The 27,496-nt window shown below is 49.2% G+C and overlaps 3 protein-coding genes across 3 annotated transcripts in view; 1 reads left to right on the forward strand and 2 right to left on the reverse strand.

The window, feature by feature from the left end:
• Nucleotides 1-27,496, reverse strand: part of BDKRB1 (bradykinin receptor B1) — a 35,858-nt gene that overhangs the window by 7,652 nt on the left and 710 nt on the right. The window contains exon 2 of the mRNA XM_043490075.1: nucleotides 3,557-3,710. Within this exon, the coding sequence (XP_043346010.1) occupies nucleotides 3,557-3,710 (154 nt within the window). The remainder of the gene's footprint in view (nucleotides 1-3,556; nucleotides 3,711-27,496) is intronic.
• On the forward strand, nucleotides 19,530-19,970 carry LOC122455159 (10 kDa heat shock protein, mitochondrial). Its single transcript, XM_043490078.1, has one exon. It carries the CDS (start codon nucleotides 19,539-19,541, stop codon nucleotides 19,845-19,847), a length of 309 nt encoding a protein of 102 aa, XP_043346013.1. The 5' UTR covers nucleotides 19,530-19,538; the 3' UTR covers nucleotides 19,848-19,970.
• The window catches only part of BDKRB2 (bradykinin receptor B2), a 28,911-nt gene continuing 22,513 nt past the window's right edge, over nucleotides 21,099-27,496 (reverse strand). Inside the window, exon 3 of the mRNA XM_043490076.1 lies at nucleotides 21,099-24,693. Within this exon, the coding sequence (XP_043346011.1) occupies nucleotides 23,601-24,693 (1,093 nt within the window). The 3' untranslated portion in view covers nucleotides 21,099-23,600. The remainder of the gene's footprint in view (nucleotides 24,694-27,496) is intronic.

The following is a 27,496-nucleotide window of genomic DNA, read 5'->3' on the forward strand; positions in this document are numbered from 1 at the left end:
CAGGAGCGCGGTGAGCACAGCCCCCGCCTCCAGCAGCCCCCTTGTACCACACACACGGGTGGGAGCTGCTTCCTCAAACCGCCACTGGGCGTCCTGCCGTTCCTGTGTGCCTCTCTGTTCACGCCGAGGAAGCTCTATGCGCCAGGGAAAGCCCGCACAGCGCCTCGCCCCCAGTCTCCCCCGACACTGGGGTGCAGAGTGAGCCAGACCTGATCCTTCACTGGCAGCCACACCTGTGATCTGCGGGTGTGCTGGGCTTTAGGGAGCCCAATCTTGGCAGCTTGCCTGGGAGGAGGACGGCTGTCTTTGTGCCCATTGTACAGACAGGCAAACAGAGGTGAAGGGAAGTGACTTGCCCACGTTCACCCAGCGACGGGAGCCAGTCTGTTTACGCACGGCTCTTCCTCCAGGCTCAGCTCAGAGCCCAGGCCTCTTTCACCCAGTGTGCTGTGACCATAAAGAGAACAGACCTGGGGTCCGGGAGCCTGGGTTTAGGTCCTGGGGCCCCCAAACTGTGATTTGGGGCAAGCCAGGTAACTTCTCTGAGCCTCAGTTTGTCCATCTGTAGAATGGGAGTAACAGCGGTTGTTACAAAGCGTCATGGTGAGGACTGATGAGATCCCGCCTGTAGAATCCCCTTGCACGTTGCAAAGCATCCAATATGAGGCTCGAAGAGTGCTAAACCGCACAACAACAATAACGGCGGGACGACGGTAGCAATAATAGTACACTAGTGATGCTGACAAGTATCCTGGTCCCTCCAGTGTAAGAAGCCTCTCCTTCACGTCGGCTACTCTGCTGGTGGAACACTAGGTTAGAAAGTACCGAGAGAGCCCTGTTCTGCTTTTCCTGAGCTGTGGGCCAGTTCAGGGGCTACCTGGAACTCAGCGCACTAGGAAACTAAACCACTAACTTCGGAAAGCTGAGCTCCAGGAGGCCTGGCTTCTTGGCGGCAGGGTTCTCATTCATCTCCAGCCTCGGAGTCTTCACCCCCGAGGGGTTTAAGAAGGAGCTGCAAGGAGGGAAGGGGTTTCTTGTGGGCACCGAGAGAGCCCCCCGATCGCTCTGCTTAGCTTCTCTCCCCTTCCTCCTCCTTCAGGTCACCTGGAACATGGGAGATGGGAGGTCAAGTCCCCTCTGAAGTGTGGGACAGGGCAGGAGAGGGTGGCCTTGGGGGGCTGTGGATGTGGCCCGGCTCCTTTGTGCTCCTCAGGGTAGCAAGAAGCAGGGGCTGCCCGGGCACCGCCAGACCAAAGCTGGGGCCAAACCCCAGGGACATGGGGTTGGCAGAACAACAGTCCCCAAAGAGGTCCATGTCCTGGTCCCTGGGACCTGCAGATATGTCCCCTCACGTGGCAGAAGAGACTTTGCAGATGGGATTGAGTTAAGAACCTTGAGATGGGGAGAAGATGCTGGATTATGGAGGTGGGCTTGATGTCATCACAGGTGAAAGTGGTTCCATTTATAAGTGAAACAGGGAGGCAGGGGAGGAAGTCAGAGTCAGAAAAAGATTAGAAGATGCTATGAAGATGGAGAAGGGGCCACGAGCTAAGGAACACAGGCGGCCTCTAGAAGCTCAAAAAAGCCTCCAGAGGGAGCCCAACCTTGCCAACACCTTGACTTGAGCCCATAGCAGCTGATTTTAAAGTTCTGACCTCCAGAACGGTAAGAGAATTTTGTGCTGTTTCAAGCCACTGTGCGTGCGTGCTCAGTCGCTCAGTCATGTCCAACTCTTTGCGATCCCCTGGACTGTAGCCCACCAGGCTCCTCTGTCCATGGGATTCTCCAGGCAAGAATGCTGGAGTGGGTTGCCACGCCCTTCTCCAGGGAGTCTTCCTGACCCAGGGATCGAACCTGTGCCTCTTATGTCTCCTGCCATTGGCTGGTGTGTTCTTTACCACTGGCATCCCTGGGTTTGTGCTAATTTGTTACAACCCCAGTTGGATACTAATACAGGGGGCAAGGCTTCATCCTGCCCAGAAAACCAGGGGCTGTTACCTATGCCACCTGCAGAGACCAAAGCTGACTGGTTCAGCAGACACCCCCCTCCATCCCAGGGGGCCTGGCTGTGTCTGTGTCCGGTGCAGCCACAGTGAGTCTGCTCAAGCCGAGCTTATTTTCAGGAGGTCTTTACCAGCTGCTGCCCATGTTTATGCAAAGATGGCCAGAAAGCAGAAATCTTTTGTTTGCTCTGAGTTTTAGCTCTGATATTTGCCTGGCACATAGAAAGTGGTCAGAATCCAGCAGCTATTGATATTATTAGTCATATTTGATCCTATTTGAAAAACTCATAAGTGATACTGGGCAAATCTATTAGAGATGACTTATTCTGTAATTTCCACGTGGTACTTTCTGAGTTCCCCACATGAAAATATTGGCATGTGCTGCTTCTTCAATAAAATAGCCTTCTTCAAATTAATTCCAGTTTCAACAGTGAGGTGACAATAAATGCATTTGAAATACAGACACAGATATTAAAGGATGTCAACCCAGTGACATTATAAGGTATTGTTTTTTTTATTTAGAATTTATCTTTAATTTTTGTCTATTAATTCAGCAAGAAATAGTTTTTAAAAATAACATCATAGCATATCACTTAGCAAAACAATTCCTCAGTTTCATGCATTTTTCCCTTCCATTACTTTTGATTTTCTCAAATGTTTAAGTTGAGGGAAAATGTACTGGAATCAAAACTTCAAAAAATTGTTCAATTTTTTCTACATAAGTTAATCCTCATCTTTGAATATCTATATAACAATAGACTCATTTTCAAAGGACAATTTTCATAAAAAATAAAAGTTTAAATATTTTTATGAATAGTAAAGAGTCTAATAGTCATTATATTTTTCTTTTTAAAATTTCTCAAGAAGGCCTCATCTAACTCTAAAAATCATAAAACCTTGATCATGTTTCACCACAAATGGCCAGATAACACAATTTCTCTTAGTAGAGAAGTAGGCTTATTTTGTCTAATATTTTATAACATTGTAAAATCCTTACATGTTTGTTTTTGCCTATCTCCATTTTAAGAGTAACCAACACACCACATTTCTTATAAATTTGCACATGTGAAACTATCTCCCTTCCCTCCCACGTTTACCTGAAATAAAATACCTTGTTCAATATAAGATGCTGTTTTCAATCCACAAATAACCCAACCAGCTATGAGTGTTATGAAACTTTGTAAGTGATCCTCGGAGACTGATCTGATTTTTATAAATCAGAATCCGTAGACTGTAACTGGTCAGAGTCCACACGGAGCTCTGATGGCTGTATTCGGCCTCTACATGCTTCACGTGAGTTTGAGGTAAAGAGCCGCTGGAAATAATCTCCTATTTCAAACATCCTTCCTCCTCTCTTCTGGAAAAGCAGCTAAAACCCAAAGGAGGCACGGAATACAGGTCTCTTAAATGGATTTAAAATTATGTTTAAAAAAATACATCCACAGAAAGTTGAAAACTCAGCCAGTATAAGTTGTAAAAGGAAACTTTTTTCTGAGATATGGACCTTCTATTTTACTTTTGTAAGAGAGAAAAAAAGATGCTCATTTACTTACTCAGGCAAAATGAAAGGGATCACAACTTCAGCTGGGCTTTCTGATGGTGCGAGCTGTCTTTGGAGATGTTTTCTGCTCTGGGAAGCACCGTGGAAGCCTGGTGGCCTTAAATTACATAAACCCCGCTCTGATGATGATGTCATCGGCTGGACTGCTGAAAAAATGAGTCTATCAAATGGAGGAAGCAAACTGGGATTTTGAAATGAAAACTGCTTTGCCCTTAGGGGCTGGCAAGCGATTACTCAGCTACCATCTCCATCTCTACTTTGGTAACATCTGGAATGGCTTGCGATCCTGCCCAAGAATGGTATAACGGTCAACCCGCCCTGGAAACACATTTTGGCATCGCTGAGCCCCACAAGCCTCGCTGGGCACTGATGGACACTGAGTGAGGACTTGGCCTGTTCACACTGGGGACCTGAATGCCTGGGGTTCTGCAGCAAATTTCTTGGGAGCTGACTTGAATGCCTCCTTTTGAATTCTGATCATGAAGGGTGTGTTTCCAAGAATCCATCACTGTAGACCCCATTAAGCAAACAGTGAGCCACAGAAAGCTTGACTCATGTGGTATGCAGAGCTGAGTAATATCAGATGCACTTTCCCCTAATCTCCGCCCCCCGCCCCCCGCAGTTCTGAAGTCCATTTTTGATATACGTCTGCAGATGCCAAGTTTAACCATTCAGGACCTCATGTTCAGAGAGAAATTTCGGGCTTTCTTTGAGAGTCAGACCTCAAGAGCCTTGGGCCAAATGCCAAATACTTTTCATCTTAGCTCCTAAAAATGAAGATGCTCTTAAATTCCCTCCCTGACGGCAGGAGAATGCCTCCACACCAGGGCTTGATTCCCGCTTCTGGGAAGTGACCCCCAAATCTCAGGCCCCAGTGCTCCCCAAACCCTAGTCCTGCCTCTTGGATGCTCTGCTTGTGTTTCTTGATGTCACCGTGAACCTGGAGTGTCTGGAGCAGAAAACATCCTCTTTGTCTTCAGAATCTGGCCTTTTCACCATGTCTCCCTTTTCTGATAATGACATTTCAGTGGGGACAAACTGCACTTGTGAATTTGCCAGTGGTTTTCTCACATTGCTGGACTTCTTAAAATTGTGGAAGCAGGTTTTGCAATTGTTTTTTAAAGGGACACTCCATGAAGCAGATGTGTATTTTCGGGAGGAAGCTGGAATCTATCTCTGGGGAAAGACCTTTCATGTCAGGAAAGATTTGAGACTGTAAAGTCCTGAGGATGCCTGCCATCATTTTGGGGTAGATTTTGACCAGAGGAAGTCCCCCAAATCCCAGTGCTTCCTGATTAGTAACGTAAATCGGGGTCTCACCTGCTGGACCTGCCAGTCACAGAGGGCGGTTAGTTTTTCCTCCCTTTGCTATGTGTTTAGACAGGACTGTTTCTGAGAAGCATGTGGTCTCAGGAGATGTCCACCTGCTCCAGCACAGTGGTACCCACAGGAGATCATGACACCAGTCCTGCCCGGAGGTGGGGCTCGCAGGCCTGGACGTGGCTTCATCTCACGCCGAGAACGGACCGTGGGAAGTGGCTTGTGTATGGCAGGGCCACGTGGCCGGGACTGTCGGTGTCTCTCAGGCACTAGAGAGGCCTGAGTAAGTGGCCCCGTGGCCCCAAGGCCTTGGGGGCCCCACCCCACATGTGTGATGAGAAGTTTTTTTTTTTCTTTCTTTTTTTTTCTTCTTTTTTTGTTTTTTCTCATTGATATGAATCAGCCATAGATTTACACTTATTCCCCATCCCAATCCCCCCTCCCATCTCCCTCTCCACCCGATTCCTCTGGGTCTTCCCAGTGCACCAGGCTGGAGCACTTGTCTCGTGCATCCCACCTGGGCTGGTGATCTGTTTCACCATAGATAGTATACGTGCTGTTCTTTTGAAACATCCCACCCTCACCTTCTCCCACAGAGTTCAAAAGTCTGTTCTGTATTTCTGTGTCTCTTTTTCTGTTTTGCATATAGGGTTATCGTTACCATCTTTCTAAATTCCATATATATGTGTTAGTATGCTGTAATGTTCTTTATCTTTCTGGCTTACTTCACTCTGTATAAGGGGCTCCAGTTTCATCCATCTCATTAGGACTGGTTCAAATGAATTCTTTTTGACGGCTGAGTAAAATTCCATGGTGTATATGTACCACAGCTTCCTTATCCATTCATCTGCTGATGGGCATCTAGGTTGCTTCCATGTCCTGGCTATTATAAACAGTGCTGCGATGAACATTGGGGTGCATGTGTCTCTTTCAGATCTGGTTTCCTCAGTGTGTATGTTTTTAAAAAAAAAAATGGATGCTCCCACTGTCACTTGCTCGCGATGCAAAAAGGGAAGTGGATTTCCAGGGAAGAGAGGATTTCCCTCTGCCTCTGGGGCTGTGGGGTGCAGGAGCCCGAATTCTGAGGACAGGATGCGGGAACCCCACGTGTAGGAAGGGACCACGGATTGCTGGAACATGGAGAAGATGGCAGGAGCCTGACAGTGATGTGGCAGGGCCCTGGTGTGAGATGCTCCGGGTGAAAGTCCCCTGGGTACTGGGACCTTGGGGGTATAGGTGTAGGTATTCATAAAAGCAACAGAGAGAAGTCATAAATATTAGTGGACATGGCTGACATGGAGACATCTTCACAGATATCCAAGACAAGGATATCTGTGAGTAACAGGTAACCCATCCCTGAAAGGTCATAAAATTAATGTACATCCATGTTTACTAAAAATAATTAGCCCCCCTTTCATAAACCATAGAAATCACAATCCTCTGATGATTATATCAGAAGAATAAGAATGCTTCAGAATTCCTGTAATCTGTACTCAGATCGAGAATCATGCAGTGGATTGTGAAAGGCTTTGTTCAGACTGTACATGAACTTAATACACATTAATTAATAAAACTGCCTTTTAATGTGCTCAGTCATGTCTGACTCTTTGTGACCCCATGGACTGTAGCCCGCCAGGCTCCTCTGTCCGTGGGATTCTCCAGGCAAGAATACTGGGGTGGGTTTCCATGACCTTCTCCAGGGGATCTTCCTGACCCGGGGACGGAATTCACATCTCTAGCGTCTCCTGAGGTGGGTTCTTTACCACTACGCCACCTGGGAGTCCCCTAAAATTATTTTAACAGGTTTAAAATGATTGTTGTAACCAATTTAAAGTGATTGATTACAACAAGGGACTTCCCTGGTGGTCCAGTGACCACCTGTGGTTAAGAATCCGCCTTCCAATGTAGGGTACGCAGGTTTGATCCCTGGCAGGGAAACCAGGATCCTACATGCTACAGAGCTACAGAGTAAACCCACGTGCTGCAGCTGAGACCTGCTGCAAACAATAAATAAATATTTTTTTAAAAAGTGATTACAACAGATACCATCTTAAGGCACAAAGAGGTGGCCTGTGGAAGACCCAGGGTTGCAGTCCACAAACAGAGGATAGCCTGACCAGCTGGGTGGTCAGATGACCTTCCCTGGGATTGTTCTTAATGCTAACACAGAGGGACTCCAGGCGGGTACGGTGGGCTCAGAAGACGCTCGAAGCAGATTCAAGGAGAGGATGAGCTGGAGTTTGAGGTTGGGGACACACAGGTCATGTCCCCACCGTGACGTTCAGTGCGACTTTCCACCTCTCCAGCAACTAAACCTTGGAATCACAGGTCTTTTCTCCTTTCTAGTCACATCCAGCAGTTTCTTCAAGGTCAAAGACTGGTATATCTCATCCAGCACATCTCTACGAATGACTAAGCATCTGGGTCTCAACAAATAATAACTATATGCTAAGCATTTGGGGTGGGGGTCCCCACTCAGTCCTTACAGCATCCAGCATCTCTCTGACCGTCTCCACTGCAGATAAAGAAAGGAAAAGCGCCTCGGGGCAACTTCTGAGATGAAGCTGGGATGAAAGGCAGCAATCTCATTTCTGTCCAGCTAGTGTGTTTCACCCCTGCCCGAGCGTTCCTTCCCATTTGAGTTTTAAACACTCCTGCAACGAATAAGTCTGCAGCAAAGAACCCCAAACCAATCTCCTTGCTTTCTGATTTTTCTCCTTTCAGTCTATCCTTGGGCGAGATGAATATTCCAGAAGCACTTAGATTTTGTCCCTTCACCGGCCTAACTGTCTGGAATTCACAGGCTCCTTGTTGGTCCTGCTGTATCGCCTGGAGCCAGCCTCAACCTGGGTCTTGTTCCAGCTGACAGGGGTGTCCCATGGACCTAATACATCTGGACTCGCCTACCTGTGAGCATTCGCTGGAAATCATATCCCAGTCCTCTGTCTCTGCTTCAAGTCCATGCGTCATTCAAAGCCCACTGTAACCTCTGCCCCTCTGGGAGCACAGGTCTGGTCGCTCTCCCTTCTGTTCTGCAAACACGTGGGGAGCAGCTCCCTGGGGCCAGGGGCAAGCTGGGGGCCAGGGGCAAGCTGGGAACCAGGGGCAGAGAGGATGGCTCAGTATCCACCCTGGGTTGTTCACGCTCACACGGACAAGGCAGGCGTGCAAGAGACACTTGCAGCCAAGAGTGACAAGCATCATGGTAAGAGATAGCCCAACTGTAGCACCGGAGGTGGGAGGGCAGGAGGGGTGGGGTCAGAGTAAGGGGTCATGATGTCAGGGGGATAAAAATAAAATCCTCCATGTAGGTTTACCGAAGCACAAAGACCCGGAAATCTACGGGGGAGACAGCTGCCCACCTGAGTGTGTCCTGGGCATTCAGGCAGCCACAGGTGCTGCACTGGCCTGAGTTCATGGCCATTTAGAAGCCAAGGGCTCTGGACACTGGTCACTCTGTAGAGAAAACTCTTCTGGGACAGGGGTGCCGTGGACCAGGAAAGTTTAAGAAAATTCACGGAAAACTCTCCATCCCCACGTGGGCCTTGCTCGAGGAGATCAGGTTTTCTTAACTGGGCAGTGGGCTCACCAGACCCTCCTCTTAGGTAAGCTGGGAGGATCAAGGGAACTGACACAGCCCAGGCCTGGCACGTGCTGGCATTCAGGAAGCCTCCCAGGGCGGCACTCGGAAGGGCCTGGCTGGAGGGGGCCGGCTATGCTCCTGTGAGTTGGAAAGCCGAATTCGGACCGTGGCGTGTCCTGTCTCAGGCCCAGGAGGACACTAAGATTTGACAGAGGTCCTCAAGGCCACAGTGGCCCGCCTCCTGCTGCATTTCTGAGCGTCCCTCTCACTGTCTCTGCCTGCTCCCTGGCATCCTCGTTCTGTTTTTTAAGAGGATTATTTCTTAAAGTCTTTATATGAACTTGACACAATATTGCTTCTCTCTTGTTTTGGTTTTTTGGCCAGGAGACATATGAGATCTTAGCTCTCCAACCAGGGGTGGAACCCACAGCCCCTGCATCGGAAGCCAGGAAAATTCTCTCTTCACTCTGTTTTGAATAAGCCACTTCATCAGACTTCCCTGGTGGCTCAGACGGTAAAGCATCTGTCTAACAACGTGGGAGACCTGGGTTCGATCCCTGGGTCAGAAAGATTCCCTGGAGAAGGCAATGGCACCCCACTCCAGTACTCTTGCCTAGAAAATCCCATGGACAGAGGAGCCTGGTGTCCATGGGGTTGCAAAGAGTCAGACACGACTGAGCAGCTATTCTTTCTTTCACTTTCTCCTACCTCAGGACCTTTGCACGGGCCAGTCTCTCTGGTTGGAGCACCCTTCTCATTGGGACCTGCACACTCATTCCCTCAGGTCCTTGTGGTCCTCAGACACCCACCCTTATCAGAGAGCCCTTCCCTGAAATATCCCTCCTCCGCTTGCCTAGCTTCACTGTTTGTTACAGTGGTTACCATCACCTGGATAAATCCATCTGTTTATTTTTTACTTCCTCTTTCACCAGAACATGAGCTGCGCCCAGCAAAGGGCTTATTGCTTTTGATTAAAGTCATGTTCACAACTCCTACAACAGGGCTCACGTGCTTCATAAATATCTGCTGAATGACTTCATAAACCTATTTATTATGTTGGCCAGAAAATTCATTAGAGTTTTCTGCAACATCTCACGGAAAAACCCAAATAAACTTCTTGGATGACACAATATTTATATACACAAGAATATCAACAGCTTGCCTCTATATCAACATATATGTCCCAAGCCCCCTGTGGGTGCCAGGCCCTTTGTGGGCACTGGAGGGACAGAGTCCTCACTGGTCCTGTGAACAGCTCTTGATCTGGCTGAGGACAAAGACAGCCAGACAGCTGGGGGCTATACTTTGTGGAATGCAAAGTGGCAATGAAGTGCCAAAGTTGCGTCTGAGTGTCAAGACTGAAAGGATTTAATTCTGCTCAAGGCAGAGCTGGGAAAATTCATGGTGGAGGGATATTTGAGCTGGGTTTTGAGAGATGAATAGGAGTTTGGATGGCAGGCAGGCTGAGAAAAACACTGTCGATGAAAGGACCCACATGCCTATCATAAACGCCCAGGCACACAGATCTATTTGTGGAAGACTCACTTGGAACTTGGAGTCAGAAAACCCAGTTCTAACCCCAACCTCTGTCCCACCCTATTTACTTATTCTTTCTGTGAGATCTCGTAGGTCTCTACGCTGGGGCAGGCCCAGTGCAGGTGGCCCCTAAAGGCTCTTTGTTTGAGCAGAGAAGGAAATTAAACAGTTTTAGAGGGACTTCCCTGGTATTAGGGTAGATGGGAGTCTGCTTGCCGATGCAGGTTCGATCCCCGCTCAGGGAGGATCCCACACGCCTCAGGGCAGCTGGGCCCGTGAGCCACAACTACTGAGTCTGTGCTCTGGAGCCTAGGAACTGCACCTACCAAGACCACGTGCTGCAGCTACTGAAGCCCGTGCGCCTAGGGCCCAGGCTCCACAACGGGAGAGGCCACTGCGATGAGAGGCCTGTGCACCGCACCTGGAGAGTGGTCCCTGCTCACTGCAACTAGAGAAAGGCCACCCACGACCGCTAAGATCCAGCACAACCAAAACCAAATAAATAATACAAGAAAGCAGGTTTAGATCTGAGAGAGTGGGTACGGAGGGGGAGGCTGTCCACTTGCATGACTCCCAGAAGAGAACTGGGGGACCCAGACTGTCCTGGGCACGCTCTGACCCTCAGTTTCTTCATCTGAGAAGGTGCCCTGACTACTTTGAGAGCTATCCTAAAGATCGCACATGTGCGTGAAAACTGTCAATATCACATTATATAGATGTTCACAGGACAAGATGAATGCATGTATGTTGATGTAGTGTTTCCCAGTTTTATAACTTTGCTCTGTGTAATCTTTGGGAATGGACCAGTCAGCCTATATGCGTAACTGGTCCACATACACTGCAAAAAATGGGGGCATGAAGTATTGGGTTGGCCAAAATTTGGTTTTTTTTTCCATAAGATGTCCCGAATGAACATTTTGGCCAAGCCAATACATTACTTTTCCTTAAACGCCCTGAAGTAGGAAATGGCAACCCACTCCAGTATTCTTGCCTGGAAAATTCCATGGACGGAGTAGCCTGGTGGGCTACAGTCCTTGGGGTTGCAAAGAGTCGGACATGCCTGAGCACACATGCACGTTCATTCCTTAAAAACCAGGAGTACTCATGTGATGTTTTTAATGAAGACAGAGTTGATGCTGTGTTTATCGTTAACATAGATCATTTGGTCCCCATAACTGGGGATGCTTCTCTGTGCTGCAAAACTCTGGGTACAGGCGAACTGAATGCTAAAGATAACTTTCACCTTTTCTGCAAGACTCAGGGTCACCCTTGAGAGACCAGCAGACCGAGAAAACCACCTGTGATTGTAACTGTGGTGAGCTCTGGAAAGAAACAGCTCAGGATGTAGCGTTCCACTAAACAGAGAGGGTGTGAGGGTTCACACTGAGAGAGGTCAGGGAGGCAGGGGGAAAACTGGGAGAAAGAGGAGAAACCAATTGGAGAGTCGGAGGAGCTCAGCGTGGGCAGAAAGAACAGCATAAGCAAAGGTCCTGAGGCTGCAACAGCCTGATGTGCGTGAGGAACTGAAGAAGCAAAGTTGAACCGCTGGAGAGGAGGTGAACAGTGGCAGGGCCAGCCAAGACAGAGCCTGGCACAACAGCTGATAGAGTTCGGAGTTCCCTAGGACCATGGCATTGCAGGATGCAGGGGGTCCAAGGGATCAGGACTTGCGAGAGTGAAAGGAAGGAAAAAGGATTGGACAAAGGGAGAAGTGAGCTACGGGGAGTCTTAAGAGAAGCCTCTGCAGACCGGTGAAAATTTCTGGATGGGATGACCCTTCAGAGCTCTCTGAGTTGGGGCAAGAGGGCTGGGCTTCCCTCCTTCTCTCAGCCATTGGATGAAGGATTCCCTGGAAGATGGCATGATCTTGGGTGAAGAAGGGCTTTAATTGAGCAGCATCTCAGCATCTGGAGTAGCAGCTCCTTCATTCCTTAAGGAGTGTCTGGACGGCACATCCCCCAGAAACAAGAAGCCACCAAAGGGTTTTAAACATTTGGGAAGGTCACCCTAGCTCCTGTATGGCTGGGAGGGTTTAAGGCTGGAAGAGGAACCAGAGGTGAGGATGGATTTGAGATGTTGTTTGGAGGTAGAACCAGGAGAACCTGGTGGTGGATGGGGAAGAGGAAAACATCAAAGATTTTTCTAGGGGTAACTGGGTTATACCATTTATGGAGATGGGGAAGATGAAGGGAGGAATATGGTTCTTAAAAAGAGAGTCAAAAGGCTGGTTTTGGCCTTAAGTTGAAAGTGAAAGTGTTAGTGGCTCAGTTGTGTCTGACTCTTTGCGACCCCATGGACTCAGCACACCAGGCTTCTCTGTCCTTCACTATCTCCTTGAGTTTGCTCATACTCATGCCCATTGAGTTGGTGATGCCATTCAACCATCTCATCCTCCATCACCCCCTTCTCCTTCTGCCCTCAATCTTTCCCAGCATCAGGGTCTTTTCCAATGAGTACGTAAGTAATAGCATCAAAATAGCTTAAGTGTTGGAAGGGGAGCCCTGCAGCTATAGAAGAAAATGGGGGTCAGGACTGAGCAGAAAAGGAAGAATTTGGGCAACTAATGGGGAGGGGGTCGGGCATCAAAGGAGAGCTTCTCTTTTTCCATGATGGAACTGAAGGGGGAGGTGTTTGACTACCCTGAAGGCCATTCAGTAGTCAAGATGTCAAGGGTCTCATTGCTTTATCTTCCTCTAAGGAGAAGGAAATGGCAACCCACTCCAATATTCTTGCCTGGAGAATTCCCAGGGATGGGGGAGCCTGGTGGGCTGCCGTTTGTGGGGTCGCAGAGTCGGACACGACTGAAGTGACTTAGCAGCTTAGCAGCAAGGGGACTAGTACTTTGTGAAAGAATCTGATTCCAAAGCAAGACCCCAGGCCTTGAGTTCTGGTGGGGAAGTCTGGGTGGGCATATCTGGCCAACGAGTCACCTCGAAGGGGTTTAAATCCCAGCTCCATCCCTGTTGAGCTGGGTGAACTTGCGTCATTTCCCATACCACCTTCTGGGGCCTCAGTCTCTTTATTTTTTCTGGATTTTTTAAAACCATTTTTAAAAATTAAAGTGTAACTAATTTACAGTATTGTGTTAGTTGTAAGTGTACAGCAAAGTGATTCAGTTTTATCATATATATCATATATATATATGATTCAGGTATATATAATTATTTTTTAGATTCTTTTCCATTATAGGTTATTATAAGATATTGAATATAGTTCCCTATGCTATACAGTAGGTCCTTGTTGTTTATCTATTTTATATACAGCAGAGGGATGTGTAATCCAAAGCTCCCAGTTTGCCTATCCCCTCCCCTGCCTCGGAGCCTCAGTCTCTTAATCTGTGAAGTGGGCCTCTTCTCCAAGTTTGGGGATCACAGGAGATGTTGGTGACACAGTGGCCCTTGACCAGGAGCTGGTGGGAACTGCTCTGGATTTATCACTTGCCCGTCGCACGGGCCAGAGGTAGCGCGAGAACAGGAAGGCTATGTAAGGTCCACGGTCTCCGCCAGGACCGGGGGAGGAACCGGCAGGGCTGCCGGGCTGCCCACTGAGTGGGCCGTTCAGTGACTCAGCATGCAGGGAGGTGTCCAGAGGAGCCTCAGAGCTCGTCTTGGGCCATCTTTCAGGCTTGTTGATAAACAACCTCCCACCAAGTTAGGCTTGCCACAGAGCTGCCGGGAAGCCGGGAGCCGGGCCCTGTGGCCGCTTCTTAACCTGGGCTGAGGCTCCTGGAATTGCCTGCCTTTTGAGGAAGGAGGAGAGAAACGGGGCAGTCCCGATGCGGGGTCAGCAGAGACGGGGTGTTGAGGCCTATGGCGCACATGCTCTGGGGTCTGGGCCAGCCGCCAACATGCTACAGTACCTTGAGGGAGGGCTCAGTATCTTCCCCATAAAGACATCTCTGAGATTCTGTAAGACGTTGCATCCCATTCGTTCTTTTTTTTTTTTTTTCTTATTAGTTGGAGGCTAATTACTTTACAATATTGTAGTGGTTTTTGCCATACATTGACATGAATCAGCCATGGATTTACATGTGTTCCCCATCTTGAACCCCCCTCCCACCTCCCTCCCCATCCCATCCCTCTGGGTCATCCCAGTGCATCAGCCCTGAGCACGTGTCTCATGCATCCAACCTGGATGCAGGACTGGCGATCTGTTTCACCCTTGATAATATACATGTTTCGATGCTATTCTCTCAGATCATCCCACCCTTGCCTTCTCCCATAGAGTCTAAAAGTCTGTTCTATACATCTGTGTCTCTTTTTCTGTCTTGTCTATAGGGTTATCATTACCATCTTTCTAAATTCCATATATATGCGTTAGTATACTGCATTGGTGTTTATCTTTCTGGCTTACTTCACTCTGTATAATAGGCTCCAGCTTCACCCATCTCATTAGAACTGATTCAAATGTATTCTTTTTAATGGCTGAGTAATATTTCATTGTGTATATGTACCACAGCTTTCTTATCCATTCGTCTGCCATTCGTTCTTAGGAAACTTCTAACCAGCTAGCACCACTGGCCCGCAGGAAACCTGGAGAGTATCTGCTTCTTGCCTCCGTTGCTGGGGGAAGGGCTGCGTGTGGACTGGGACCGGCATCTCTATGGTGAGCACTTGCTCAGAGCTGTGAAAACACCTGCACTGGTCTCCTACAGCGGCTGGAGTGAAGTACCACGTGCGGGGAGGCTTAAAGGAGCAGGAATTTGTTTTCTCGTGATGCAGGAGGCCAGAAGCCTACAGTCAAGGTGTCGGCAGGCTTGGTTCCTCCTGGAGGGTTGGAGGGGGGAGTTTATTCTCTTCCTCTGCCCGGCTTCTGGTGGTAATCCTGGCGTCCCATCACTCCGATCTCTGCTTCCATCCCCTCCCATCTCTGCATCTCTGTGGACCCTCTTCTCTCCTCATCAGAACTCCAGCCATTGGATTTAGGGCCCATCCTCACCCAGTATGACAGTGAAAGTGTAAAGTGTTAGTCGCTCAGTCATATCCAACTCTTTTCAACCCCATGGACTGCAGCCCACCAGGCTCCTCTGTCCATGGAATTTTCCAGGCAAGAACACTGCAGTGGGTTGCCATTTCCTTCTCCAGGGGGTCTTTCTGACCAGTGATCAAACCTGGGTCTCCCGCATTGCAGGCAGATTCTTTACCATCTGAGCCACCAGGGAAGGGTCTTCCACAAAGACCTTACCCCCCAGTAAGGTAATATTCTAAATCTCCAAGCAGATGTGAATTTGGGGAAGGAAGGAGACACTATTCAACTCACTAGAGCACCTTTACCTCACTTAATCTTCACAATACCCGAATCCTCCTTTTATAGGCAAAACCCTCCAGAAGCTCAGAGAAGTTAATCGATTTTGTACAAATCCTCACAGCCAAGAAGTCACAGGGCTGGTGCGTGGATAAGGGCCCTGACTCCAGGTCCAGAGGGATCTCTGCCATGTTGGTGCCGCCCTTTATAGTTTCCAAAGCCCCCTTCCCGGAGTCAGTAGCTCTGCTTGACCTAGGTATACTTATTGTACTATCTGTCCACTTCACAGCTGAGAACACTGAGGCCGAGGGCCAGTGTGGGGGAAATGAGCTGCGTGGTTTGTCAAGATCACCTGGTAAATAGGTGGCATGGCAGGGACTCGAGGCCTGGGCTGCACGATTCTTCCCCTGCAATCCAACATTCTATCTCCGCGTAGGCCTGGTAAAAGAAGCCAGGCGCAAAAAGCACATGGTGTGTGATTCCATCTCCATGAAATGTCCAGAACTGACCAGTCTAGAGACAGAGAGAAAATCAGTGGCTTCCAGAGGCGGTAGGGAGGAAGTGACTGCTAGTGCGTGTGGGGGGAGGAAGGCAATCTGGAATTAGAGGGCAATGATGGTTACACAATCCTGTGAATTCACTAAAAGCCACTGGAATGAGCAAGGCATGGAAATCTTATCTCAGTAAATATCTCATTGTATGGTGTCAACCACCTGCCTCTGGGGAGGCGAGTCTGCAGGGAGCAAGAACTCACAATCTCCAGAAGACACAAAATCTGTTTATTGGGGCAGAAACAGCCCAAGCTGAGGCTCGGATGCACTTCATGCACGAAGGCACCTCGGGAGCCTCCTCTGTGACAGAATTTGCATCCACCTGCCAAGTCACAAACGCACCGAGAGCAGGCGGGCTTCTGAGCACCTTCCTGAAGAACCATGTGGCCTGAGCAGGTTATTTCCTGTTTCTGCATCCTGAACCAGCAATGAGACAGGCACCTGACGACCTGAGTGGTCATGAGGGTCAAGTTTAAAGAGAGCTCAGCGATGGATAAACCACAAGGTCCTATTGTACTACACAGGGAACTATATTCGATATCCTATAGTTAACCACAGCAGCAAAGAAAAAAGTAAATAGGAGCTCAGAAGAGGGTGAGACATTTGCATGGGGCCCCTTGAACCTCACCCCAAAACCCACAAGCAAACCATTAAACTTTCAGCCATGGCTATTGCTAAACTGTGACCTGCTTGCTCAACTCGGACCCCTACATCCTCCTGGGGTTTGGCGAGAGGTCAGGGCTGTGTGAGGCTCTGCAGCAGGCCCGGGGATGGAGGAACTAGGAAGTGGTGGAATGTGTTACTGGAGTCCACAGATGGAGTCTGCACCTCCGAATCATAAGCAGCTTCGTCGCAGGTGGGAGCCAGCATCACCAGCACTAGTTCCCATCAAGGCACCTGGCAGATCAGACAGTCTGAAACTCTGGGCACTGGGCCCTCATCCTCTCTGGCCAGGGCAGACTCAGGAGCTGGATCTATTGCTTGCTTCTGAGTTCACCAGAGGCCCACCTGGATTTCTCCCCAGTGCATCAGCTTTCTGGGGGCCAAGAAGGGTCAGGAGATGAGAGCCGATTTGCTACCTGGCTGGGAACAGAGAGAGGTGGGAGGGAGGCTTTCTGACCCCGTTTCTACCTGCTCAGAGCCCTGCTCAGACCCCCGGATCCCAGACTTTCTTGAGTCAGACTCCATCCATGAACAAAATCCCTCGATGAGTGAGCTCCCTTGTACACTTGCCGGCAGCTTTCTCCAAGCTCAAGGCCCTATTGGAGTCCAGGCAGGGAGGAAAGTGTAGGCACCGAAGGGGGAATGGAATACCTGCCAGACACTTGTGTCCAGCATGGCTTGAGAGTAGGGAATGAGCCAGGGACTGGGGAGAGGGATAGAGGCAAGCCAGGGGCCAGCTAATGAAGTGTCTTGTGAGCCATGTTTTAGAAGTGGAACTTTATCCCAAGAGTGGTGGGACACTCTCTCAACATAATCAGCCATAGGTATACATATGTCCTCTCCCTCTTGAACCTTCCTCCCATCTCCCTTCCCATTCTACTCCTCTAGGTGGATACAGAGCCCCTGTTTGAGTTCCCTGAGACATCTAGCAAATTCCCATTGGCTATCTATTTTACATACTGTAATGTAAGTTTCCATGTTACTCTCTCCACACATCTCACCCTCCCCTCCCCTCTCCCCATGTCCACAAGACAGTTCTCTATGTCTGTTTCTCCATTGCTGCCCTGAAAATAAATTCTTTGGTGCCATATTTCTAGATTCCATATATATGCATTAGTATATGATATTTATCTTTCTCTTTCTGACTTACTTCACTCTGTATAATAGGCCCTAGATTTAAGAACTGACTCAAATGTGTTCCTTTTTATGGCTGAGTAATATTCCACTGTGTATATGTACCACAACTTCTTTATCCATTCATCTGTTGATGGATGTCTAAGTCGTTTCCATGTTCTAGCTACTGTAAATAGTGCTGAAGTGAACATTGGGGGACATGTGTCGTTTTCATTTTGGGTTTCCTCAGAGTATATGCCTAGGAGTGAGATTGCTGGGTCATCTGGTGGTTTTATTCCTAGTTTTTTAAGGGATCTCCATTCCGTCTTCCATAGTGACTGTATCAATTTACTTTCTCACCAACAGTGCAAGAAGTTTCCCTTTTCTCCACACCCTCTCCAGCATTTACTGTTTTTAGGCTCTTTGATGATGGCCATTCTGACTGGTGTGAGGTGATATCTCATCTTAGTTTTGATTTGCATTTCTCTAATAATGAGAGATGTTGAGCATCTTTTCATGTGTTTGTTAGCCATCTGTATGTCTTCTTTGGAGAAATGTCTGTTTAGGTCTTTTTCCCACTTTTTGATTGGGTTGTTTGTTTTTCTGGTCTTGAGTTGTATGAGCTGCTTATATATTTTGGAAATTAATTCTTTGTCAATTGTTTCACTTGCTATTATTTTCTCCCATTCTGAAGGTTGCCTTTTCACCTTGCTTACAGTTTCCTTTGCTGTGCAAAAGCTTTTAAGCTTAATCAGGTCCCACTTGTTTACTCTTGTTTTTATTTCCATTACTCTAGGAGGTGGGACATAGAGGATGCTGCTTTGATTTATGTCATAGAGTTCTAAACACTCTTCTTTACATTTATAGTCTCCCTATCATTGTCTTTGCCTTCTTAAAAGATGTCATTGGCTACAGAGTGGAAAATAAGAATTGGGGATGGTGGTGGTTAATGTCAGAGTCGGGGAGACCAATAAGAGATGATGGTTAGACATAGAAAGAAGCAGATGGATCCAGGAAACACTTGAGGGGGGGGTATTGAAAAAGGTACCAATTCACTATGTGGAAGGAATAACAGAGATGGTTGTTCCTCTTTACCATGAGCTCCAGGTTTATAGCAGAGATGGTTGTATGCAGAGATGGAGCAGTGACATTTCTGTAGACACAGAATGCAAGCTTTGTTTAATGAATGATTGAACACATGAATAATGAAGGGGTCTCAAAACGGAGTGGGTGATGAGTTCCCCATCACTGTGAGAATGCAAGAAGTGGTTAGATAACTGTTTGATCTAGACCTTGTCAAATGGAAATCAATTGGAAGACACCTAATAGATACACATCACATGCGTAAATGAATTGCTGCCATCCTTATGATTTTTGAGAGCCCATGGACTGTAGCCCGCCAGACTCCTCTGTCCATGGAATTCTCTAGACAAGAATACTGGAGTGGAGAGCCATTCCCTTCTTCAGGGGATCTTCCTGATGCAGAGATCAAACCCGTGTCTCCTGCATTGCAGGCAGATCCTTTACCACCTGAGCCACCTGGAGAATTTCATGGAGACTTGTGGGCTATAGTCCACGAGGTTGCAAAGAGTCAGACATGACTGAGCGACTAATACTTTCACTTTTTCACTTTTACTTATGATTCTAGGACCTCATGGGGCCTCATGGGCACCTGATGGGAGCTTATTGAGTCACCAGTGTGGGATGGGAGAAAGTACTCAAACTGTTGAAATTTCTTAAATTTCTACTTGAGTATGTTTAAGAGGGTACATTTTAATACATGTTAATATGTGTACATATTGGGTAAAATAAACTGTGGAAAATTCTGAAAGAGATGGGAATACCAGACCACCTGACCTGCCTCTTGGGAAACCTCTATGCAGGTCAGGAAGCAACAGTTAGAACTGGACATGGAACAACTGACTGGTTCCAAATAGCAAAAGGAGTACGTCAGAGCCGGAGTCATGGCAGGACAGGCATTCAGAAAGTTTCTTCCCCTCTTTGACCGAGTATTAGTTGAAAGAAGTGCAGCCGAAACTGTAACCAAAGGAGGCATTATGCTTCCAGAAAAATCACAAGGAAAAGTATTGCAAGCAACGGTGGTAGCTGTTGGATCAGGCTCTAAAGGAAAGGGTGGAGAGATTCAGCCAGTTAGTGTGAAAGTTGGAGATAAAGTTCTTCTCCCAGAATATGGAGGCACCAAAGTAGTTCTAGACGACAAGGATTATTTCTTATTTAGAGATGGTGACATTCTTGGGAAATATGTTGACTGAAATAAGTCACTATTGAAATGGCATCACTTGAAGCTGCCCATTCCACTGAAGTTCTGAAATCTTTCATCATGTAAATAATTTCCATGTTCCTCTTTTATAATAAACTAAGGATATCGAAGCTAAAAAAAAAAAAAGGAGTACGTCAAGGCTGTATATTGTCACCCTGCTTATTTAACTTATGTGCAGAGTACATCATGAGAAACGCTGGGCTGGAAGAAGCACAAGCTGGAATCAAGATTGCTGGGAGAAATATCAATAACCTCAGATATGCAGATGACACCACCCTTCTGGCAGAAAGTGAAGAGGAACTAAAAAGCCTCTTGATGAAAGTGAAAGAGGAGAGTGAAAAAGTTGGCTTAAGCTCAACATTCAGAAAACTAAGATCATGGCATCTGGTCCCATCACCTCATGGCAAATAGATGGGGAGACAGTGGAAACAGTGTCAGACTTTATTTTTTGGGCTCCAAAATCACTGCAAATGGTGATTGCAGCCATGAAATTAAAAGATGCTTACTCCTTAGAAAGAATGTTATGACCAACCCAGATAGCATATTAAACAGCAGAAACATTACTTTGCCAACGAAGGTCCTTCTAGTAAAGGCTATGGTTTTTCCAGTGGTCATGTATGAATGCGAGAGTTGGACTGTGAAGAAAGCTGAGCACCGAAAAATTGATGCTTTGAACTGTGGTGTTGGGGAAGACTCTTGAGAGTCCCTTGGACTGCAAGGAGATCCAACCAGGCCATCCTAAAGGAGATCAGTCCTGGGTGTTCATTGGAAGGACTGATGCTGAAGCTGAAAATCCAGTACTTTGGCCACCTCATGCAAAGAGTTGACTTATTGGAAAAGACCCTGATGCTGGGAGGGATTGGGGGCAGGAGGAGAAGGGGATGACAGAGGATGAGATGGCTGGATGGCATCACTGACTCAATGGACATGAGTTTGAGTAAACTCTGGGAGTTGGTGACAGACAGGGAGGCCTGGCGTGCTGTGATTCATGGGGTCACAAAGTGTCGGACACGACTGAGTGACTGAACTGAACTGATTGGGTAAAAATAATCAAAATTTTTTTACTTATATGGATATGCAATTACAATGGTTTGGACACCACTAATTTATAGCACAGAGCCTTTAGGTAGGTTGAGTGGAAATAAATGGAACCTTTGCCCCCAAGACTTCTAACTGCCTATGGCAGTGTCTGTGACAAGATTCAGGGTTTGGGGAGTTGTAACAAATGAAAGAACTACACAAAAATGCCTCATCCCTTTATTATGCTGGACAGAAAAGGCACATTGACACCATTCATCCATTTCTCCTCCTTTGTGAAACGATCCCTCTTCATAATGTCATAGCTCTTTGGATCTTTCACAGGACAGATGTTCTTTATCACAGTATCAACACAACACACAGGGCAGCTCCCCTCCCATAGACAAATTGCTCCTCTGCCCATGGGTGGACCCTAAATGGTCATTAGGAGCCCAGGGCTCTGCTGACAGGAGACCCTCAGACCATACACATCTGCTGATGAATGAGTGTCTCACACCCCAAAGCCCAGCCAAGCCTCCTTTTGTAAAACTCCACTCACATTATGCACATGGTTTGTGAGTGAAAGTTGCTTAGTCATGTCTGACTCTTTATGACCCCATGGACTATACAGTCCATGGAATTCTCCAGGCCAGAATACTGGAGTGGGTAGCCTTTCCCTTCTCCAAGGGATCTGCCCAACTCAGGGATTGAACCCAGGTCTCACGAATTGCAGATGGATTCTTTACCAGCTGAGTCACCAGGAAAGTCCAAGAATACTGGAGTGGGTAGCCTATCCTTTCTCCAGGGGATCTTCCCAACCCAGGAATTGAACTGGAGTCTCCTGCATTGCAGGCAGATTCTTTACCAACACATGCCCGTGAAATAGTTTCACTTCATTCTAATATGAAACGGTTTGTACTGCTTATTTCACCTGTTTTATTTCTCTAGCTATGAATGCATATGTTCATTTGGGCAGAGGGGCTTGCATGGCAGAAAACAAAGGCTGGGATGGGGAGTAAATCTTTTTGTGACCCTTTTTCTTTTAAAGTCCAGAGCTGGATTGGTCAGGATTTGTGGGTTCTTTGCCATCCCAATCCTGCTGGCCGTGGGGAGGATAAAACCTCCCCAGGGAGAGCCCGCTAAGGAATCACCCATCTACTGATCCAGTGAGTGCTTCCAGGGCACTGCCTACATTACAGGAAGCTCCTGAGCTCCATTGCTACTGAGCACCCATCCCTGCTTTGACTCTAAGAGCTTGATGTTGGCGTCTGGATGGCCTGTTCTCCCAGAGGGCCGGCCTCAGGAGGCAGATTATAAAACGTGTAGAAAAAGAAGAAAGGAATTCCCTCTGGCGGACCTGGGGCTTGGGGCCGGGCACCTGTCCATTAAGAGCCAAGGACGGTACCCGCCCTCCGCCCCGCCCATCGCTGCCCGCCACGCCCTTCGCCACCTGGCCCCACCCACAGGAGGCAAGGCCGCGCGGCCCCTCTGCAGTTGCTTCTTCGGGTAAATGATCCGCTGGAGGTGGGATGGGGAGGGTGTTCTCCCGTCTCCATGGAAGGGGTGACCTTTCCTGAAAATGCTTGTGTGTGTGTGCGTGCGCGCCCGTGCACGCGTGCAAATTGACGGCAAGGGCAGGTGGTGGAAGGGAGCTTAACATACGGAGCGCCTGGTATGTGTCAGACACTAATGCGTGTTTTCCACAACCATTAGCTTCAATACCGATTCTCTCCTACAGACCTTTTGCTGAACTTGTCTTTCTCCTTAGAATAAATTTATTCCCATTCTGCGGGCATAATAATGCCTCACATTTACATAGCACCTTTCATTTGTCAAAGTACTTCTGTGCCTGTTACCTCCTTTAATCCCCACAACAGCCTCGTGTTACCGGGAGGAAACCGAGGCGGGGACGCGGCCATGTGCAGCCGGTTATCCTCTGAGCTGGGGCCCCGGCTCCTCCGCCCTGCCCAGTCCACAGTGCCTGGCTTGACCGCGTCTAGAATGGCCTTGGGGTGGTTGCTGAATCATCGCGAGTCTGCAAGTTCCTTCAGGACAGACTGTTCTCTTTTTCTTGCCCACAGGGTTCCATGCTGCGTGTACAGCAAGTGCTGGGTAAGTACTTATCGGGTTCGTCTTTGGCACAGACCACTTGTCTTTCTGCAAGGGGAGCAAGAGTCCTGGTCTCTGGGTTCTCACCGTGGATCGCTCAGAGTTTAACCTTCATTGACCTGAGGAATCATCCTCGAAGTCCTAGTTGAGCGGATTCAGGAAACCCAAGAGTACACGTCTGCCAGTGCGCGCGGCCCTCTCGGCGGCTGCCCCAAAGCTGGGCGGTGTTTCTGGAGATCTGAGCGGTCATGCGCCGGCAGAGTGACAGACACCACGTGGGAGGGGAGCTCGGCCACTCCTGTCCCCGTCCCCAGGCTCCTCTGCTCCTCTGGAAGCAGCAGACCCGGGGGTGGCAGCCAGTAAGAAGGATAATGCTGTCGTATTTCTGGGGCCCTTGGCTGTGCACCAGATCACTCCAAGCTCGCAGCCCTGTTCGCCGCAGCTTGGGCGGGGCAGGAATTTACTGGAGACACCAACTCACTCACCGCCCAAGGTCACAGTTGGGCTGCCTTCCTTCCTTCCTTCCTCCTGGGGGCGCATCCCCAGAGCCGCCGTCCACCCGTCGTCACACGCATCAGTAGCCCCGGGTGCCATCTGCTCGCTGGCTGCTCCCCACCCGCTACGACAGTTTGTGAATGTGGCGTTCCACGGAGATGGAGGTCCTCAGCGTGCCCATGGAGTTCTCCGTCTGGCTGGGCTCCGGCGACCCGCAGCCGCCTGGCCGGCACAGCCGCATGTACACCTCCCGCGACTTCTTGCGGAAGCGCTTGCCCACGATCACGTACACCAGTGGGTTGAGGCAGCTGTTGCTGTAAGCCACGAAGGACGAGATCTGCGTGAAGATGTCGATCACGTACTCGTTCCAGCAGCCCGAGAGGACCTGGAGGCGCAGCAGCGTGTCCAGGAAGGTGCTGACCTGGAAGGGCAGCCAGCAGACGACGAACAGCAGCAGGACGGCCAGGACCAGCAGCGTGGCCTTCCTCTCCGTCTGGATCTCCTTGAACTTCTGCATCTCGTTGTTACGCAGCACCTGCATGATCTGCACGGTGCAGAAGGTGATGACGCTCAGGGGCAGCAGGAAGCCCACGGAGTTCAGGAGGATGTTGGTGAAGACCTCCCAGTTGCGGGACGGGTACCTGATGACGCAGGCGGTGACATTGTGGCCCTCGGCGTTGTACTCCTGCATGGTGCGGAAGACCAGCATGGGCGAGCTCAGAAGCAGCGCGCAGCCCCAGATCACCAGGCTGTAGAGCTTGGCCCAGCGCACCCCGCGCATCCGGCCCATGGACATGGTCTTCACCAGGGCCAGGTAGCGGTCGATGCTCACCAGCATGAGGAAGCAGATGCTACTGTAGAGGTTCATGTAGAGCATGGTGTTCACCACGCGGCAGAGGGCTTCCCCGAAGAGCCAGTCGAAGTTGTTGGCGATGGTGATGGCCCAGAAGGGCAGCCCGAAGGCCAGGATCAGGTCTGCCACGGCCAGGTTGCCCAGGTAGATCTCCGCCACCGTGCAGCTGCTCTTGTGCAGACAGAAGACGCTGAGGACAAAGATGTTCTCCAGAGTGGCGAGTAGGAAGAGGATCCAGAGGAAGGGGGGCTGGATGGTGTTGAGCAAGTTCCACCAGTCGGACTGGAAGCAGCTGCTGCTCTCGGGCAGGGTCCCGTTGAGAGCAGGTTCAAGGACCTGGGAGGTGAGGTTGAACATTTTGGCGCTGCAAGAAAGTGGAAAAGAGGCAGTTACACCTCGGGGTGACAAGAGGAAGGAGTAGCAACTGGTGCAGAGGGAGGGGGGTGCGTCCAGTTAGGGATGGAACTCAGGCCTTTGCTGTGCTGTGTTCACAGACAGTCCTGGTGCATCTGAGTCCCCGGGGGTCTTAGAAGGTGCATGTGCTCCTTGCACTTAAACTGAGAGCTTGTGTTCTTGGCCTCCAGGCTCCGCTGGGAGGTTTCCTTGGCCAGCATCCATCACCCGTAGGAACAAGCGTGAGCCTTAGATGCTGGTCCTCCTGGAAGCTTCTGTGGTGGGAGGGTACACGGCACATTCCTTCCTTATCACAGGGACTCCTCCTAAGGGTGCTGGTCTCTTTCAGCCTCTTGTGGCCTGGCTGTGAGTGAGCCATTAATTAGAAGAGAGAAGAGGTATCATGCCAGACAGGGAGATTCCAGCCTGGCTCCGAGACCACGGCCCATCTGCCCATGCCCTGCCTCTTCCTGGTAGAGGGTAGCTGTTGAGCTTCCAGCAGCCCGAGAGGACCTTCCATCAGCATAACATTGATGATGAACTGAGGTTGCTTGACGGAAAGGGAGAGTGGGGGCTTTGGCGTCAGAGAGTCCTCTGGGTTCAGTCCTGACTCATTCATTAACTGTGTGACCTTGAGTAAGTTAACTAACCTCTCTGGACCATAATGGTCTACTTCATAAACTAGGAATAACAAAATCTTCTTGGCATTGTGGTGAAGATCTGAGATAAAGAACAGAAAGCCCCAAGCACTGCACTCGGTTCAATAAACAAGAATAATTACCTTTGTGTGTGTGTGTGAACTTAATAAAATAAACAGTGTCAAACTTGAGCACCACTCTGGTTGTTTGTCTTTTTTTAGTTAAGATTTTTTTGATGTGGACCGTTTTTAAAGTCCTTATTGAATTTGTTACAACATTGCTTCGGGTTTAGGTTTTGGTTTTTGGCCCCGAGGCAAGTGGGATGTTAGCTCCCCAACCAGCGATTGAACCCACACCCTCTGCTTTGGGAGACAAAATCTTAACAGCTGGACCACCAGGGAAGTCCCTGTCCTTATTCTCACATTGCTGATTTTATCATTAACCCGCTGGCTTCTCTTTCATTCTGGGGTGAGACTCAGACCAGAAGGCAGTTCACTTTCTGCAAGTGTTTCTCTAAGGCTAGTTCCTTTCTGCCTTCAGCAAAGAGGCATGGGGCTTGGACAGACATGGGCTCCAATCCTAGTTGTGTGGTCTTGGGTAAAGTACGTCTGAGCTTCTGCTTTGTTATTCTTTGGAGTAGAGTATTACTCTCTCGTTGCTTTGCCTTGCGTGGCTATCGCAAGGTTCAAATCAAAGAGTAGGTGTGAAGACATATTGAAAAGCTGAAAACACAGTGCAAAGGGCAGGACTAACTGAACGTGTTCCAAGTGCTCTTTTGGGTGGATGCAGGAAAAGCGGAGGTGGAGGGACTCTTCCCGGGCAGTTTGATTGTTGGGTAGGCCTGTGGGAGCAATAGAGTATGGGAAAGAATCTGCTGATCGCCCTCTGGGATTTCCCAGGAAAAGCCCCTATACATCCCGGAGCAGCCGACTGGCTTGGAGGGGCCAGACTGGGGACCTATGATGAACTCACTCATCCATGCGATTTATCCTTACATGTTTCTTGAGCATCTCCTCTGTGCTGAGCTCCATTTTGGCTGTAGGGACCGAGAAAGGGACACCACACATCCCTGCCCTGTCCAAGCTCTTGACACCTCAGACCCAGTGTGGGAAGAGTGCCTCGGGGTGGGAGGAGGGTTGAGGGACCCAGGTGGGAGGAGGGGAGGAGGTCGGAGATGACTCTGAAGCTGGGGCTCAGAGGATGAAGAGCATGCCAACGGGGGCCAAGAGGGAGGAAGGGCAGATCAGGCAGAAGGAGTAGCCTGAGCAGAGTGCAGGAGTGGGGAAGCCACTGGCAGGTTCCGGCAGGTGGACGAGATGTTGGGCAGTGGCAAGGGATAAGGCTGAAGAAGAGAAAAAAAGGACAGTCATCACTGGCTGCTAGGAAAGTGAGGCTTTGCCCCTGAGTGCTTCAAGGAGCAAGTAATAGAACTGGAAATACTCTTCTCGTGGAGGGTGGTTTTACTATGCCCACAAATTCTTTGATAAACCTCCTTGCAAAGGGTGGAGTCTAATTCCTCTTCCAGTGAATGTGGCCAGACTGAGCGACTCGCTGCCCGCCCACGGTGGCGGTGCCCATGTGTGACTTCCAAGGCTAAGGTGTGAGCGGCTTTGCAGCTTTCTCCTGGGCCTCTTGGGTTTCTTGCTCGGGAGCAGGCTGGCCGCCATGTTGTAAGGATGCTCAAACAGCCACATGGAGAGGCTGCACGCAGAGGCCCCAACTTGCCACCCTGGACGTGGATCCTCTGGCCCCATTGAAACCTCTGGCTGATTCTGGTCCCCTAGCCTATGCATCTTCCAACTGAGGCTCCAGACATCATGGAACAGAGACAAGCCCTAAATTCCTGACCCGTGGACACTGGCAGTCTTCTCTGCAGAGCCTCTGAAGGTAAGTCCTACCCTGCATGGTCCCCTTGGTCCAGCCTTTTGCCCCATTTCTGCAGGGGCAGAAGGCCTGTTTCCTCAGAGCCCCAAACTTGGAGTTCTGTCTCTTGTGGTCTGGCTCTCTAGAGACTCAAGTGTCCCACCTGATGCTACTTGTTAATTTTCCAGCAAAGTAGTCCCTAGCCAACAGGATGGCACCTGGCCCATACCTGACTCCGAGAAGCCACAGGATTGTTAGAAGGTGGTCTGGGGA

The sequence above is a fragment of the Cervus canadensis genome, chromosome 17 (assembly GCF_019320065.1).
Source record: "Cervus canadensis isolate Bull #8, Minnesota chromosome 17, ASM1932006v1, whole genome shotgun sequence".
Taxonomy (NCBI): Eukaryota; Metazoa; Chordata; class Mammalia; order Artiodactyla; family Cervidae; genus Cervus; species Cervus canadensis.

Excerpts from the sequence above, each read along its gene's own strand:
- LOC122455159 (XM_043490078.1), top strand. The coding sequence starts at position 19,539 with ATGGCAGGACAGGCATTCAGAAAGTTTCTTCCCCTCTTTGACCGAGTA.